Consider the following 18,517-nt stretch of genomic DNA (forward strand, 5'->3'; position numbering starts at 1 on the left):
AACTGTCCTCAGGGACACCTGGCTGGGTCAGTTGGTGGATCATACAACTCCTGATCCCAAGTTTGTGGGTTCAAGCCCTATGTTAGGTATAAAGATTACTTAAAAATTAAATCATAAAAAAAAAATAAAAAATAAGAAACTGTTTTCATATATACAGTTCCATTTGACCCCTGCAACACTTGTGCACTTGTGCGAGGCTCTTATTGTTATTTGCATTTTACAGCTGAGAAAACTGAGATACTGAGAGGTTAAATGGCTTGCCAGTGGTCACATGCTTAGGAGTGACTGAATTAGAACAAGGCCAAATCTTCAAACTGCAAGTTCCTGTACTTTTTCACCACAGTATGCCAATAAAATGAACAAGTTGAGTCATGCTGGGGAGGTAACAAATGGAACCCGTCCCAGGCCAATCCACTGAGATAAGTCTTACCACCTTGTTTTATCAACTGATGACTGGGCCTGGGGAAATAGGCATTTCACAAATCGGGAAAACCTGAGCCTCCAAACTATGTAACCCATCTGTTCACCGAATCATGCTCACCTTCTAATCAGGAACAGAACTACTCTGTCATTGCAAGCAAATCTTGACATGAGACTACTTTGAATCTGAAATAAACACAAAGCTCAGGGCTTAAAAGTCTGTTTAGCCGTGTCCAAAGTAGGAAACTGTTCTCTGCTTTAGATGTCACAGGGAAAAGAAATTACAGTAGAACTGGACTTGTTTCAGTTAAATACTGAATTGTTGTTACACCACTACTAATATTGGCAAACACTTATTGTGTGCCCAGGTTATAGTTTGTGTTAAAAATAGAACCCTGGGGTGCCTGGGTGGCTCAGTGGGTTAAGCCGCTGCCTTAGGCTTGGGTCATGATCTCAGGGTCCTGGGATCGAGTCCCGCATCGGGCTCTCTGCTCGGCGGGGAGCCTGCTTCCCTCTCTCTCTCCCTCTGCCTGCCTCTCTGTCTACTTGTGGTCTCTCTCTGTCAAATAAATAAATAAAATCTTAAAAAAAAAAAAAAAATAGAACCCTGGAGGGCGCCTGGGTGGCTCAGTGGGTTAAAGCCTCTGCCTTCTGCTCAGGTCATGATCCCAGAGTCCTGGGATTGAGCCCAGAATTGGGCTCTCTGTTCAGCAGGGAGCCTGCTTCCCCTCTCTCTCTCTCTGCCTCTCTGCCTACTTGTGACCTCTCTCTCTCTGTCAAATAAATAAATAAAATCTTAAAAAAAAAAAAGAAAAAAATAGAACCCTGGAGTGATAGAAAGTCAAGATAACTGTCTCCCTTTAAAGAGTACTAAGTTTAGGTAAGACAGGGCTAATTTGCTTTATTTACCTCAAATCACTCCAGCACTCCAAGTTTACACATCATTTGTAAAAAAAAAAAAAAAAAAAAAAAGGATATAATTTATTTGGATAATTATATGTGTCACTGAATTGCCAGGATCAAATAAGAGGACACACGGGCATGCAGTTGAAAATTCACAAGTTCTGTGTATACCACCAATGTCATCATCATAGTTCATGGTAACAATGATGGGTACCACTGGGCTTGCCTAAATTTTCTTTGTTTAAGGTATTTTTCTTAGGCCCCTATTGTCTCAAGAATGCCCAAAAATCAACCTGGAAGTTTAAGGAACAGCTGCCTCTCCACCAACAGATGACAGTAGTTCAATAGTAAATAGTGCTATTTAAGGAGCACTCAGAAAATTGCATGCACAGGCAAAACTTGTTTTACCTGAACCTTCCTCATAATCAGAGATCATCGTTTTTGCGGGTTTTTTTTTTTTTTTCAGTTTTTTGAGGGGTTTACGGTTCATGTGACCCATTGAAATGAGGAAAGAACAAGAGACAACAGAAAATAAGTTGGATTCAAAGAAAAAAGACAACACTTGTCAGCTACTACTCCAGCTCATGGGTCTAACACTACTTGAGCTGTCACCTGACAGAAGAAATAGCTTTCTTTCTTTCTTTTTTGGCGTGTTAAAAAGACATAAGGAAGCCTTTCCAGAAAAATTTCCCCTTCAGCTCAAACTTAATAGCACCTGCAAAATTTGAAAAGGTTTGACTAGATAAAGTTCTCTACTTTGGAAGAAGAGTCCAGGATTCTGGACATTGTTTTACATTTGAAATCTTTGGAAACTTTTTTCTTAAATTAAACTTCTTATTTTGCGATCATCATAGATTCACGTGCAGTTTGTGAGTAGTAATAAAAGATCCAGAGTACCCTTTACTTAGTTTCATGCAGGGATTACATCTTGCAAAACTAAAATACTGGTACCGATACCATCAAGATACAGAACAGTCTTTGCAAACTTTTAAGTGATTTGATCACTATAATCATCATTCCCACAAGTCAGCCACATTCCTTTGAATTCCAGAATTGCTAAGTAACATCTCAGGAGATCTATGGGGTGTGGGAGGGCAGTGCTCAGTGATGAGAAGCAGCTTGTTGTGCTGTCTGAACTGTTCACTCACTTTTCCTTTTTTCCAGGAGTTTTAGGCTACTGACAACCAGTTGAAAGTTGACCTGAAGGGCGATTGCCTTGGAAGATGTTCATGTTCAGAGATGAACATGATTCCACAACAAGGCACAGCAGCTCACAAATCACCTTGCCGAGCCAGTTTCACAGAGGAAGAGTTATCAGTGTCATGGGGCATTAATTTTTCCACATCTACTTTATTCGTTCAGTAGGCCCCTGTAAGGAATTCCTGTCTGCTCAGCAATGGTCTAAATGTACGCCTTCTCTGAGGCCCAACTCCCCAGATAGGACTCCTACAATCCAAGTAAGGGTTAGGTTTCCTTTGGTTTATTTCAATTGTCAGTGTTCTGACTGCAACTTTTCAGAGTTGTGCAGGACGTTTCTGATACAAATGAAAGCCTTTGGCAAGTGCCTGAGGAAGCAAACAGCAGATCAAGATTCCCTTCCCCAAAGGATGTATTAGTCACTTACAGAGAAATTCCAAGACCTCCTTGTAAATAAAATATTAATGAATTTGAAAGGGAAATCCCCATTGGAATCTGGAGAGGGTATATAACATTAAAAGCATGTGGAAATAAGGACATGGCATTGTTCAGAGAAGTAGACAAAACAGAAGCTTGAAAACGGCACATTTCTACATTTGGGCATCTAGAAAAGCTTTTGAAAAACCATCTAATACCAGGCACCAACACATGTCTTGGGAAAACTAAATCTGCCAAGTATTTCTAGAACTTCAACCTACACCTGAGATTGTTTCTGCCATCGGAATTCAAAGATAAAGTTCTTCCCTACAATGACACATTTACATGCTGAGCAATACAGGTGAAGAGACTGACAGTATGAAAAAACCACCTATTTCTCTTGTTATGACACACATAGTTTCCCAAATTACCAGCTCTTCTCTCTGGTTTGATCCTGTAACACTGAAAAAGAGTTGGGGTAGTTGTCTGAATAGCTCCTGCCTGTACGACAGGTGTAGAAAAATCACCAATGAGGAACTAGGCAACACAGAGAGCTGGTCTGAAACTTGCGCCTGTTTAGGGAGAAGAAGAACCAGCCCAGCAGGGTTTTGTGGTCATTGTTGTTTCCCTCTCAACAGAGTAGCTAAAAATCTCCCATCACACAAATTCATTCTACACACATCAAAGGAATTCAGTGGGAATCCAAGGAAAGAGCAGAGGTAGACAAAACAGATTGAGTTGTAACTTTTCAGTTCCCAAATGTCTCAAATACCTTTAAAAATCTCCTTTTATGGAGCATGGAAATTTTTTTTTAATGAAAAAAAAAAAAAACAACAAACCTCCTTTCACTACATCAGTTTGTAAAACTGTGCAAATTAAACAAACAAATTTGGTGAAAGAAAATGAAGAACTTTCAGATGACAGAGACTGAAAACAGGTAACAAATAGGCAAAACCAGGTAAGAGTAGAAATGAGGAAATGGGAGCAAAAAAACCAGCATGGAGAGTCTTGCAGTTTGAGATATATTTGTGAAATTTCATTCAACTACTATTCATTGAGTCAGTTACAGTGAATAAGACCCTGACTTTACTTACTATAAAAAACTTATACAGGGAATTATCCAGATTCCAGAGAACGATACAGATTTGGGGGGAAATGAGGGAATTTTTTTGTTATTTTAGCATCTTAAATCTAAAAACATGTTAGTTTACTTATTACTAATACTCCTATCAAACTGTCACTATGGAGCTTCCTACCGTCAATATGTACAAAGACATGAAGATTGCTTGGAGTAGAGTTCTAGAAGAGAATACAGCAGAGATATGACCCACTCTTTTGGGACTGCCACACCAAACCAGGAATCACCTGTGTCTCACCAATCAGAACATTCTTTTTTTGGGGGGGTTTTTTGTTTGTTGGTTTTGTCTTTAAAACAAACATGCCTTTGCGCTATGTAATAATGTTAGTGGCTGGTAGCCAAAAAATTCTTTTTGCTTGCATCTACCTGTGTCTGCTCTCTCAATTATGTCTGAAACACTAACTCTCTGAGAGTATACCTTAATCTAGGAGGAAATGGTTATCCTTGAATACACCTGGATGATCCAAAGGGTCTCTATCTCTATCTTTATATTGATTTGAATTTATCGATACGGAAACAATTGGCAAAGACAGCAAGCAGTATGTATATCTCTCTGATTAAAAAAAAAAAAAAAAAAGAGCATAGGGGCGCCTGGATGGCTCAGTCGGTTAAGCATCTACCTTCAGCTCAGGTCATGGTCCCAGGGTCCTGGGATTAAGTTCTGTATCAGCTCCCTGCTCAGCGGGGAGCCTGCTTCCTCCTTTCCTCCTCCCCCTGCTTGTACTCTCTCTCTCTGCAAATAAATAAATAAAATCTTTAAAATTAAATAAATAGATTGATAGTATAGGCTTGTTTGTCTAACCTGGCAGTTTTTTTTTTTTTTAAATCTTGGTAGTTCTAATGCAAATTTAGTGAGCTAAGTAATGAATTAGAACCCAGAATTCCAGTTAGTGCTAAAACGGAATCACTGAGTAACCACAGGACTTCCTTCTTGGCCAAACTGAGGGAGAAGATGACTGTCATGACTAATACTAATTAGATAGTTACAGATCAGTAGCTTCAGTGTTTCACCCACTGGTGCAAGGCATGTGTGTGGCAGCATTCAATGATTTTGATGATATCTGTGCCCATCCAGGTGAGAAAATACCAAAATTGAGGTCTATTGATATACCCTAGAAAGAATCTTAGAGAACATAAACTTTACTTGTATTTTAAGTTACTCATCTTAATATTTCTAATGTAATATTTTCATACGAAATCCAAACAATAAGTCCCTTTTGTATCTTTTTGTCACCAATCAATGCTACTTTCCTCTCCAGAGATAACCAGTGTTAACTAGCTGTTACATAGCCTTCCATTCCTTTTCTGTACAGATACATAAATGTCTTTTCATTAAATACCTGATTTCATACTGTACGTATTTGCTTATATTTTCACTTAACATGGTTATAAAGAGCTCTTTTTATCTACATTTTACTCCCATCCCTTCATCTAATTTAAGCTCTTCATTTTGCAGAAGCAGAAACCTAAGTCTAAAGTAGTAAAACGATTTTCCTAAGGTCCGATAGCTACAGAGCAGGGACCAGAGCCCAGTCAGTATCTTTAAAATCAAACAAAAATCAATTGTTATTTAGTGAACAGAGTTTGCAGAAACTGAAAGGGAAAAAACCCACTCAGATCCAATCTCTCTGATAGTTAAACTTACTTTTTCCTCAGTTTAGTTTGTTTCTGTCTGTATGCTGAACTTTTTTTTACATGGTTTCAATCAAACCACGAATTTGACTGGTGTTCACTTGTTCACTTATCGTTAATCAGATGTTCATGTTACTATGAAGGTGACTAGTTAATTAGCAATGAATGGTGACCTAGTATCTGACCGAGTAGTCAAGGCCTCTTCCCACTGTACTGAACCCCCTCCTATCATCCCTCAAGTTCCCACTACTTGGTTCACCTCCTAGATCCTGGATCCCGTCCATTCTCATCCCTGTCAAAGCCATTTCTCAACTCAAAGAGCTCCCCCATCTCCACTCTGGGTCTCCAGGGTCATCTTTTTACTCTCCTGGACATGGGTCCCTCGGGGTTCCCCGAGGTTCCCAGGAGGAGTCTTCACCTGTCAGGCCTCGAAAGTCCAGGAAATGAGGGTCGCAGCTGGCCACGCCCCAGGGCTGTTTGGGAACCTCCAGAATTTACTGGCGTAGAGAGAATGCAGGGGTCATGGTGGGGTCAGGGCGAGAGAGACGCCCCAATCTTCTTCACGTGACCCTGTTTCCCGCGGGGAGGAGCCCGTTTTCCTACCACGGGGGCGCTGGGGCCGAGAGGCGAGAGGCTAGGGGTCGACTCCCTCCCTTCCCAGGGACTCCTGGGCGTCGCTCTTGGGCCTGGGCCGTGACGCCATCTGCCAGCGACGGGGGCGGAACGCACTTGACGCCATCTCCGGGCGCCCGGCTTGGGGGGGTGCTGGGTGTGGGGCGGCTCCGGGGCCGGGGATGGCGGCGGCCGCGGTCGCGGCGGCTCCGGGACGAGCGGGAGGAGCCCGAAGAGCGCCGTGAGATGGGCCGGTGAGTGTCTCCGGACGTGGGGGCCGCTGGGCCGGCCTCACTGAGGCCAAGCAGGCCTGGGCTCGGAGCTTAGGAGGAAGTGGCCCCCTGGAGCCCACTGCCCCGCCGGACCGGGGCCCGAGAACCGCGGACCGGGAGAGCAAAAGAGGCCGCGCCTCGAGTCCCGCGCGCTTTTCTCCGGCCCGGCCCAGAAGGCGGCCTCAGGCCCCGGCACCCCCGCGGCTGTGTCCCCGCGGGCCGGGGTGTCCGAGTCTTTGGGGGCGGGAAGGGGCCCCCAAACAAGGAAGCATCGCCTGCGGGGCCTTGTCCCTGTTCCTCTGCTTCAAGGATCGACTCCCCACCCCTAAACGTTAAATTCCCGATTTCGGGCCCTACCCTTGTTGAAGCAAGGATTGCAGGATCACGGGAAGCCATAACCCATAGTGTCTTCCAAGCTCCACTCATTTCTGGCGGGCGTACCTCTCGCCCTCACCGAATTTTGGGTTCATTCTCTTGATTCTGGGCTCTCACTAGCAGCGTTGGCAGCTCACCGGAACAGGCTCCCTTCCCCGCCAGCTCGGTTGGGGTCACAAGCTGCATCTTCCTTCTGAGAAGTCTTCATTGAGCCCCTCCTGAGGCCGAGGTTTCAGATTCCGAAATGTGTTTTGCGTTGTTGGAACCTGGTGCACAGACTTGGCTCTTTGTTGTCATTCCTTCAGACCTCTTGCCTTTTTTATTCGGCCGTGTTTGGCTAACCTAGAGGCAGGTTTCCCTTAAGGTTTTAATTGCAGGAAGCAAAGATCATTCAGGGATTGGAGATGTGACCCCAATTTCTGTTGCGAATGAGGGAGAAAGCTAATTGTTTTTTCGATTACTGGAACTGCTGGTGAAGAAGGGATGCAAGACCGTGCCCACTGTGTAATTTGTGTTTGTGGAACTGAGAATTTTTCTTTCCCCCTTGTTTTACTATCTCATCACCTTTTCTTGTACATACACACCTTGCCAGTCTTAAGAGATAAATGTTGCTTCAGATTGGTTAGAGGCTTGCAGTTCTGTAGGACTTGGACAGAACAATGGATAGTTTCTCAGAGTACTGGTCAGTACTGCTTTATCTGTTGTCAGAGATTAAGGCTCTTCAGTGCTTGATGTTACTGGCATGTGTAGATTCAGATACTGATACTTTAATGTGAACTTTTTTCCCCATTGTTAATAGCTACCAGGACTCAGGCAGTGTTTGCATTTTCTGTCACACCTTATTCAACACTTGGTACAAAGTTGTCACTCAGAAAATTTTACACACACACAGGATCCTATTTCTTTTATCCTGAAAATCTGTTAATAAGGCTTCCCCTTGAGTGACTCCCCCTTGACCTCTTTTTCTGCCCCAGAAACATAAATAAGTGTTCTTTTTCCTCTAGTGGCACTTTTTTCATTTAAATAACCTCCACATCTGTATTTTTCAGTAAAGATTTTATTTATTTCACAGAGAGAGACAGTGAGAGAGGGAATACAAGCAGGGGGAGTGGGAGAGGGAGAAGCAGGCTTCCTGTTGAGCCGGGAGCCCGATGTGGGGCTTGATTCCAGGGTCCTGGGATCATGACCTGAGTTGAAGGCAGATGCTTAATGACTGAACCCAACCAGGCGCCCTGACATCTATGTTTTCATCAGCCCTGAATAAAGGTGAAATCCATGCAGTTGATTTTTCCAGCTTCCCGTTGTTCACATGGGAATAATGTTGAATCTTACATTTTTAGTTGCACATTTACCTGAAATTGGGATTGGTGGTAAATTTAACCTTTGGGGAATGAAGAATGAAACATTCAGGAAAACAGTGAAACTTGACACACCTTGAAAAAATTTTTTCAGGGATGTCCTTCCACAAATTAGAGCTTAAGAGATAGCTTTTTCTCTATTCAGATGCCTAGAAACTTGATAAATGTGCTGTTACCTCTGGAGCAGAGCATGAGGCAGGGACTCACGGACTTTAATGTTTTTGTGGCTTTAGAATTACGTTGATGACCCTGGGGAAGCGAGAGGCTGGACTCCTGCTTACGTTATTCCTATTTCTGTCTTCTAGGCTCCCAAGGCAGTGGGGAGGACACTGCTTCTTACTACAGCTGCTCAGAGGCACTACTGGAAGCTCAGGTAATAGAGGGAAATTAGGATACCTTGTTGCCAGAAGAAACACTGGGATTCATCAGTGGAAAAACAGAGCAGTGTAACATCCAGATCTAAAGAACTGGAGCCTTGATTGGAAGAAATAGGTGATAAAGTTCACGCATTGAAATGTTTGGACCAAAAGGGTACTTTATGACAAGGGACAAACGCACGTATGAAAGGTGACAGCAAGAGAAAAGGGGGAGAGAACTTTCTTATGAATAATAGAGACCTAGACAGGTTTGGAGGAATGGGACAAGAATTTAGGAAGTGGTGCCTAGAGCAGACCTACAGTGGAAAAAGAGCCATTGGCAAAAGAAAACACACAGGAAAAAAGAAAGAGAATGAATGAAGAAAGTACACTGAAGATGGTTACTGAGAAGAAAGAAGTTTTTCCAGACTTGGGGGGGGGGGAGGAAGTCTATATATGGTCAGAAGAGTTTTGTTGCTGTTTAGGGAAGAGCAGAAACGAATACATTATAGAACACACTAGTACAATCACTTTCTATAGGGCTCAAGTTTGAATGTAGTATTTCATGGAGCACAGAAGATGCTTTTTTTTTCAGTGGCACTTGGGTCTTTGAGGTAGTGGTGATATGAGGCAAAGGAGGATGAGAGTTTAACCAGGCCTGGGATGGGGGGATGGGGAAAGGTGAGATCATAACCCAAACTGGGCTGGGGAAAGGAAGTGAGGTTGAGGCCATACGTTGGAAAGGAGATAGCATGGTAATCTTTGGTGACAAAAGGAGAAGCTTAGGAAAAAGAACCAGCGGCAACAACCATGTGGTCAAATCTCTTTGGGGAGAAGGCTGGGAAGAGTCAAGGTCCCCATCAGTGGCACACCTGATCATGAAGCTGTTGGTCTCTCTGGGGTTGTAGAGCTCACAGGTGCTTATGAATTGTTGAATGTTTGTTCCTGTAGCTCTCTGTGGTTTCCCTGGCTGTTTCTTTCATGTCCTGGGCTGGATGAATGAGGGGAGGGTAGCATCCTTGTTTGCCCCTTTATCGTGCCTTTTTTTCCCAGCAGTCCCCTTCGTTACACCTTCCTCTGTGGGCACAGTTTCTGCTACTTCTTTTGACTTGGTTCACCCCTAGGTTACTTTTCTTTGCTTCTGATTTGTTCCCTAGCAGATGTGGGCGCCCCAGCCAGCAGCAGAGAGGGGTGCAGGGGAGCCACAGAGAAGCCCCTTCTGATGCCCCAAGGAGCAAGCCGACCCCTTCCAGGCTCCAGGAACACCATAAAGCAATATGAAACCTGTTCATGAGAGGAGTCAGGAATGCCTTCCACCAAAGAAACGAGACCTCCCCGTGACCAGCGAGGATATGGGGAGAACTACCAGCTGCTCAACTAACCACACACCCTCCAGTGATGCCTCTGAATGGTCCCGAGGGGTTGTGGTGGCCGGGCAGAGCCAGGCAGGAGCCAGAGTCAGTCTGGGGGGTGATGGAGCTGAGGCCATCACTGGTCTGACGGTGGACCAGTATGGTATGCTGTATAAGGTGGCTGTGCCACCTGCTACCTTCTCCCCAACTGGCCTCCCATCTGTGGTGAACATGAGCCCCTTGCCCCCCACATTTAATGTAGCGTCTTCACTGATTCAACATCCAGGAATCCATTATCCCCCAATCCACTATGCTCAACTCCCGTCCACCTCTCTGCAGTTTATCGGGTCTCCTTATAGCCTTCCCTATGCCGTGCCACCTAATTTCCTACCAGGTCCCCTCCTTTCTCCTTCTGCCAACCTCGCCACTTCTCACCTTCCACACTTTGTGCCATATGCCTCACTCCTGGCAGAAGGAGCCACTCCGCCTCCCCAGGCTTCATCCCCAGCCCACTCATTCAGCAAAGCCCCTTCTGCCACCTCCCCACCTGGGCAGTTGCCACATCACTCGAGTACTCAGCCACTGGACCTTGCTCCAGGCCGGATGCCCATTTATTATCAGATGTCCAGGCTACCTGCTGGGTACACTTTGCATGAAACCCCTCCAGCAGGTGCCAGCCCGCTTCTTACCCCTCAGGAGGGCCAGTCTGCTCTGGAAGCAGCCGCTGCCAACGGACAGAGACAGCGAGAACGAAATTTAGTAAGACGGGAAAGCGAAGCCCTCGACTCCCCCAACAGCAAGAGTGAAGGCCAGGGACTGATGCCAGTGGTAGAATGTGTGGTGGATGGACAGTTGTTTTCAGGTTCTCAGACTGCACGGGTGGAGGTGGCAGTGCCAACACACCGAGGGACCCCAGACACCGACCTCGAGGTCCAGCGGGTGGTTGGCACTTTAGCTTCTCAGGACTATCGTGTGGTGACAGCTCAGAGGAAGGATGAGCCCAGCCCCCTCAACTTGTCGCATCATACCCCTGACCATCAGGGTGAGGGGCGAGGGTCAGCCAGGAACCCAGCAGAGATGGCCGAGAAAAATCAGGCCCGAGGGTTCTACCCTCAATCCCATCAAGAACCCGTGAAACATAGACCTTTACCCAAAGCAATGGTTGTAGCCAATGGCAACCTGGTGCCCACTGGAACTGACCCAGGTCTGCTGCCCGTGGGCTCGGAGATCCTGGTGGCATCAAGTTTGGACATGCAGGCCAGAGCCACCTTCCCAGATAAGGAGCCAACGCCACCCCCCATTACCTCCTCCCACTTGCCCTCCCATTTCATGAAAGGCGCCATCATCCAGCTGGCTACAGGGGAGCTGAAGCGGGTGGAGGACCTCCAGACCCAGGACTTTGTGCGCAGTGCCGAAGTGAGCGGGGGGCTGAAGATTGACTCTAGCACGGTCGTGGACATTCAGGAGAGCCAGTGGCCTGGATTTGTCATGCTGCATTTCGTGGTTGGTGAGCAGCAGAGCAAAGTGAGCATCGAGGTGCCCCCCGAGCACCCCTTCTTTGTGTATGGCCAGGGCTGGTCGTCCTGCAGCCCTGGGCGGACTGCACAGCTCTTCTCTTTGCCCTGCCATCGGCTGCAGGTGGGAGATGTCTGCATCTCTATCAGTTTACAGAGCTTGAACAGTAACTCAGTTTCTCAGGCTAGCTGTGCTCCCCCAGGCCAGCTGGGTCCCCCCCGAGAAAGGCCTGAGAGGACAGCCTTGGGACCCAGAGAGCAATGTGACAGTGAGGGGAAGAGCCAGCCGCCAGGTGAGGGCCCCCAAATGGTAGAGCCCTCGCAGCCGGAGCCTGGTGCTCAGGCCTGCTGGCCAGCCCCAAGCTTCCAAAGATACAGCATGCAAGGGGAGGAGGCGCGGGCTGCACTGCTCCGTCCCTCTTTCATTCCGCAGGAGGTAAAGCTGTCCATCGAAGGGCGTTCCAATGCAGGAAAATGAACCTCTCTCCCAGACCAGGACTGGGGCTTTACCCCAGAGCTGGGCCTCAGCGTGAGCAGGCAGAGGATTTGCACATGCCGAGCAGGGAATGGCTCTCTTGGCAGTGAGATTGGGGGGAAAGAGGAGGCATTGAAGGCAGCCTCCCAAGGCAGGGTCTGTTGCTCATTACTCCATGGCATCCTTTCAGGGCAGCCCCAGAGGGTGCTGTGATGGGGAGCAGCAGGCCTGAGCTAAGGAAAGATGGGGGGTGCACACAGGATAAGAAACATTCCAAATATCAGGGCCTCCCTGTTCTTTCCTCCCCATCCCTAGCTCCTGCAAGGGGAAGGTCGGGCTTTGGGGGCAGGTGGCAGAGGGAGGGAGCAAAGAAAGAGCCAAAAATGATGATCCACAGCTTATAGTAGCAGTTCAACTGTCTGAAGTTTTTTTCCTTTCTTTTTTGTGGTGGGAGGGGAGGAAGCCCCATGATCGGGATTAAGAGGGTTCCCACCCAGAACTCTTCTTTCGAGAGCTGTGCACTTTAAAGGGTGATTTTGTTACAGATGTCTGTGGGTTTGTGGGGGAGGAGCACTCGTCTGCGGGACTCGGGTTGATCCTGTGCTTCAGCCCTTTCCATCCCCCCACCGTTCCTCCCACAAGGCTTCTAGCACCAGAAGAAAGAGAAGACCCTCCAGGGTTCAGAGTGAAGTACTGCTTTGGCAGGGACCCAGTTAGGGGACTTTGGGAGAAAGACCTGATGGCCAGGTGACCGGGCTCTAGACAGGGCTTCTGGAAAGGTAGCTGATCTAACAGAGCTCCTTGTACCCAGCATGCCAGACCTACTTCAAAAGCGTACTGAATTTCTAGTTGGTAATGGTGACTTTTGAAAGAACCAGTGGACCTTTGTCCCCAGTCCCCTACTCTCCTCCTCTGTCTATGTTGTGCCTAAGTGCCTGCGCTGCCCCAGCCCTTCTGCCGCCCTGTCCTCTGCATGGTGTCTTGACCTGGGCCTGATTTGTAGCTGCACTGCCTTTCCCCTTCTGCAAAATTGTTTTTGTCCACTCTGACCAAGACCTCTAGTGTTTGGTGTGGAGGGGGTCTCTCTGATTTCCTCTTCAGTTATATTCCCTGTTTTTCAAAACTCATAATCATGTCCCCTCCTCTTCTGCAGCTGAACAGCTTGGTAGAGAAAAAAGAAGGGAACTGTGCCCTGGGTCAGGGCAAATACCCCTGGCTGGGCAGTGGCCATCCTGGTGTTTTTACACAGCCCCTCCCATCTTATTCCCCCTTCTGTCAGCATTCAGGCTTCTCCGAGCCATCCCCTCCCACAGCCAGCTCTAAGGTTCTGGGATAGTCTTGATAAGTTGCCAGTACCTGAAGTCTCCTAGGTCTCATTTTGTGGTGGAGCGTTCCTCTGCAAAGAGCATTCTCAATCTTAGTTGCATTTGCCCCGCCTTGTGTCTTAAGTCCACGTTTTCTTCACAACTTTTAGCATCAGCTTAGACTGTGGGTTTCCACTGGGTATTGAGAATTAGGCTCCCCCACCAGCCTTCAGGTGGGTGGGTGGGTTTTTTGTTTGTTTTTCAGGGGTCTTTAGACTCTTGAAGCAACTCAGGGTATCGTCCACCCCGCTCTCTGATGAGGCTTCTCTCAGTGTATGATCCTGGCATTTCGTTCAGAAATGTACATGGACTAGCCGAGGCCTTGCCTGTCATCGGAGTCCCAAACCTCTGAGGTCTGATCTCTACTCTGTCAAGGACTTCAGGCAAGTCTTGTGACCTCTCACTCTTTCACTTCCTCCCCAGCTGCCAAATGGGGATAAATAATCTTACCTACCTCCTGGGGGGAGGGGGAGTTCTGAGAATGGAGTCATTCTTAGTGTTCAGGTGCTAAAGGTTGTTCTCCTGGGGGAACAAAGTGACTGAGACTGGCTTGTTTGCTACAAGCCCTACACACCACTGTTTCATTCCTAGAGAGCAGTCAGTCAGGTTTCAGAGGCCCATCCAAAGGAAGCTGCTGACCTGACTGTGAGTACTTCAGTCTCTGGGTCACCTCAGAACCAAACACCAACTCTGGTGAACACTCAACCTTGTATGTGTTTGGGATCTTCACCTTTCCCTGCTCTGTCCCCCATTTTCTCTGAATGCTGCTTTCTCTGGCTTGTTTCCTACCGAGGGGGCCTGTGGGGCTAAGTCTTTGAGGAATCCTCTCAGACGATAGCCCTGGGAGAAGACCTCATCTCTGCCTGTTCTGTGATCAGTTCATTCCTAGGGATTATTGTTTGCACGGGTTTCTCAGAAATCTCCTTCCTCATAGGAAGGCCCACCAACTGAATACAGTGGCATGCACACAGTAGACACTCAAGAATTGTCCACCAAGGACACCAGTTGAGCTTCCTCCTGATGGGAGCAAACCCATGTCTGGTTAGACAGTAGTTTAAACCAAGTGACCCTACACTTTTCAGCCTGGTAATTTCCACTTAATCCTGGGAAGAGAACATCTTGTGTACATTGGCAAGTTGGGCCCTGACCTTTCTGCTGCTGTTCCCCTTCTGTCTCTTGCCGGTGAAGGAGTATCACCAACTCTTCTAGTACCATGCCATGTGTATGTAACATCTTAATACTCGATTTGCTAAGCTACAGAGGTGTCTTTTGTAAAGTATGGGCTCCCAGGAAAAGAAGCTCTGTGCTCTAAATCTTGGTCAGAGCTGTGGCATTCCGCTTATCTTTTCGCTCCGGTTCAGTCTTTTCTTCCAGGTATGAGAACTAAGAGGAGCCTGTGGTGGTCTGTTCTTCCTTAAGGAATTTCATAAGTTGGCAAGAGACCTAAGAGTGGTTTTGAGATAGTGAACATTTTAGTGGGAAGCTGTCAGCTTTTTGGGAAATGGGCATTTGAAGAAGGCCAGAGCCACTCCCTTGTCAGTGGTAGGAAATTCCCAGAATTGAGGAAGAGAAAGAAATTCCCGCACTGACCAGGAATGCCTGTATCACTTGGGGAGTAGAGATCACATAAAGGATGGGTAATACATCCAAGTCTTGGGTCATTGTTCCTATCAAGATGTACATGGTGCACATGGTTGGGGGGAGGCATGGAGGGTGGTGGCATGGGGGAAGGGAATTCAGAGCTGAATACTTACACCCAGTGGGAGGGGCCCTAGCAGATCTGGACTGACCCTTCTACAGTCTTGGTCCCAGTTGGTCATAACACCAAGGGCTTTGCTCTTGTGCTGCTTTGCCACTGCTGCTGTCTGCTCACTGTCCTGCCTGCTACCTTTTATAGCTCCCTCTCCTTCCATGTCTGGCCATATAGAGGAAATCCAGGCTTCCTGTCCATTCTTAACTGTGCAAGTGTTACTTTATAGCAAAGTCATATTGAATACGGAGAGTATGAAATGCTGCTGGTGGGCTGGTGAATCCAAAGGGATGTGGCTTCAGTGCTTGTCGGGAGTCCTTAGGCTCCAAACACCTGACTGTCTTGAGGGAGAAGCAAACAGGTCTTATTAGTGGACGTTTTCTATGTATTAACTGCTTTCCTTTGTGGTATCTTAAATCCTGTTTTTAAAAATAAATGACGGGGAACCGGGCTAGGGCCTTTGTCAGCATGGTAGGGTGAGGGTCATCTGGCTCCAGTTACGTGGATTCTGGGACTGAAGAGGGTTTGAAGTTTGACCGAAATAGCCCCTTGGTGGGGTTTAGTTTTATTTTTACCAGTGGACATCATAGGAGAGAAACAGGGTGGTGGTATGATTTAACCCTGCAACACGCAGGCACATTGGAGAGTTGAATGATCACACTGGAGATGAAGGGTGGACATGAGCTGACTGGGAAAGGGCCTGGGTCCTTTGGAGTAAAGATACCTGATTAACTGAACTGGCCATGGAGATGAGGTCACAGTCTTAAGAGCAAGTAAATTGGGTAGAGGCCAAGGTTTAGGGAGACTGCTGGCCTCCTAGGGCTAAGTTTACTAAACCACACCGAAGCTACAATACTTTCCAGATGGGAAGAAGTGTACACTACAGTTGAAGAGCTGGACTGTGCAAGGTTGGATGTTGACCAGGAACCTATTAGCCCTTTGCTGGGAAGCCTTCACCGTCCAGCTTCCCTGGGCTCGGGAGGGCTTCCCACATTATGCAATAATAAAATAAGCATCTGGGTCTTTGCAGCTATCAGTTGCTCTTTCAACTCTAGGGTCCATCTTTGGGCCAGAAACCTGATCTGGGCCTCGAATGACGCTGGCCCTTGAGATGCTAGAGTCGACTGCACTCTCTCCTTACCTGCAGACTATGCACAGTGCCTGGGGTGGAAGGAGGAGAGGTGGTGCGGTTTGCCCTGCTGAGCCTCCCCAGCAGGAACAGTAGTAATAAATGCACTTTTCACACTAAGGTTTCTTTATTAGTTCTTCTGTTAAGCCTAAATCCTCCCCCAGTAGGTTGCAAACTCAAAGTCTGTGTGATCCCAAAGCCATTCTACTGCAAATGCCCAGCAGTGAAGATGGCCTCAAATTGGGTTCCTGTCTGCAGTGTGTATGACAGCAGCCCATGTGCCTTTACCTATTGTCAAACTTGCAAGCATTTGTTTCTGTCTTTATGACTGTCACGGGGACTGAGGTTCTTCAGAGTGAGCTGGGGAAACCGTGGTTTTACGCACTCCCCAGACGGGGAGTTTGCACGTAGTTGTGAGCTGTGAGTGGTTCGTGCGTTGCTGGTATTGCTGAAGGCAGGGTTCATCCCTCATTTGCTTGATACTCACACTCGAAAGAATATCGATTGTGCTGGGAAGAGACAGACTGTACCCGTGGCAAACTTGAAGTATTAAAATAAGGCTGTCCCCTACAACCTTCCTAGTCACACACAGGATCCCTGTAGCCAAAACAGTATATGTTCCAGCTGCAGAGAGCAGACTGCTCTCAGCTTGCACAGCACCTTAGGGGAGGGAAGAATATATGGATAGGGAATGGGGTGGAGAAAGGAAAGTGGGAATGTTGTCATCGGGTGGCTTTAGGGTCCTGAGGAGTAAAGAAGGACTGCACTGGGGAGGTCTGGATGGATCTGATTTGTGTAGGAGTTCCCTGTAGATAAATTACTGATCCCCCAACTACTATCCCCAGTATGTAATGGCTGAATTAATATGTAATCAACTGCATTGTATCTAAAGCCTTAGAACTAGTCAGGTGCTCCCCCCACCCAGTACCATTTCTTACCCTCTAATCCTACCTGATCTTTAACAAAGCATTAATAATTCTAAGGATAATCTCTATTTTGTTGTGCTTTTTTGTAACTGTTTTAAATAAATCAATTTGTACTGTATATTTGTACTTTTGTGAGATCCTTTTTGCTGTTTTACCATTTTAAGTCTCTGTACTTGGCTACACACAGATTGTATTTTTATTGTTAATGCTCTTCTTATGGATACCTGCATTTAACTTGTGGACTATGTAAACACAATATATATCAATATCTATATATCTATATATCTATCTATATAAACTACTAGCTTTTCCTTTTGGTGTTTGCGCCTTCTTCTTATCCCAGCCTCAGACAGTGGCTGTTGGGTGGGGGATAGAAGCCCTTCATGGGAGAGCTTGTAATGGCTAATAGTGTCCATCTTTATGTGGTGGGCTCTGACCAGATCTGCACATTCTGTTGGTGTGTCTTTCAGTGACCCGGAAGTCTACCTATAGACTTAGATACTAGTACAATCAATCACAAGGGCTTGTAGATGTCCTCACTGCTGGCCTTTTCTCCAATTCTTTTCTTTCCTTAGGAATGCTGCCAAAAATTGTTGGAATACATCAGCTGCAATCATAGCTACTGCTTTTTTTTTTAACTTTTTTAAAAAAATTATTTATTTGACAGAGAGAACGAGAGAGGGAACACAAGCAGGGTGAGTGGGAGAGGGAGAAGCAGGCTTCCCGCTGGGCAGGGAGCCTGATGCAGGGGTCAATCCCAGGACCCTGGGATCATGACCTGAGCCAAAGGCCAACTGAGCCACCCAGGCGTTCCTAAACTACTGCTTCTAAACTAGAAAGCTTGCCAGTAGTAAGAGGTGAAACACTCAGATACAGGAGTGTGACTCAGATACATTCATTGAGTACCTACTAGGTGCCACAAACCATCTTAAGTTACATATATTAATATATTTATATATATTATAGATTGATAGTCATTTGTTGCTCATACTATTATTTCCATTTTGTGTTTGGGGAAACCAAGACAGAGGTTAAGTAACTTGCCCAAACTTAGTTTTTAAATGACAGTGCAGCTTTTTAAATCCAGGCATTGGGCTCCTGAGTTTGTATTAACTCCTAGTTTTCTGGGAAGATTAAAGGAGATAATCCATGTAATGTGCTCAGAATAATCTTTAACGCATAGAGAGTGCTCAACCATTTTGAGGCATCCCAAGTAGGACTTCAGTATGGAGCTCTGTGACAGACAGACATTTGACTCAATTAAGTACTTTCTTTCAAATGTCCAGTACTTTTGAATAAGCTTATTAAAATTTTTGTTTTCCCAGAA

General features: G+C 46.4%; 1 protein-coding gene across 2 annotated transcripts; it reads left to right on the forward strand.

Annotated features, from left to right (window-relative positions):
• Positions 1-6,421: 6,421 nt before the first annotated feature.
• On the forward strand, positions 6,422-17,506 carry ATXN1L (ataxin 1 like). 2 transcript variants are annotated; one of them, XM_047711335.1, is made up of 3 exons: positions 6,422-6,573; positions 8,630-8,697; positions 9,838-17,506. In XM_047711335.1, exon 3 carries the CDS (start codon positions 9,958-9,960, stop codon positions 12,022-12,024), a length of 2,067 nt encoding a protein of 688 aa, XP_047567291.1. In that variant the 5' UTR covers positions 6,422-6,573; positions 8,630-8,697; positions 9,838-9,957; the 3' UTR covers positions 12,025-17,506. The 2 variants fall into 2 exon arrangements, with proteins under 2 accessions (XP_047567291.1, XP_047567290.1); XM_047711334.1 differs by having other exon boundaries at positions 9,841-17,506.
• The last annotated feature ends 1,011 nt before the right edge of the window (positions 17,507-18,517 follow it).

This window comes from Lutra lutra, chromosome 17 (assembly GCF_902655055.1).
Source record: "Lutra lutra chromosome 17, mLutLut1.2, whole genome shotgun sequence".
In the NCBI taxonomy this organism is placed as follows: domain Eukaryota; kingdom Metazoa; phylum Chordata; class Mammalia; order Carnivora; family Mustelidae; genus Lutra; species Lutra lutra.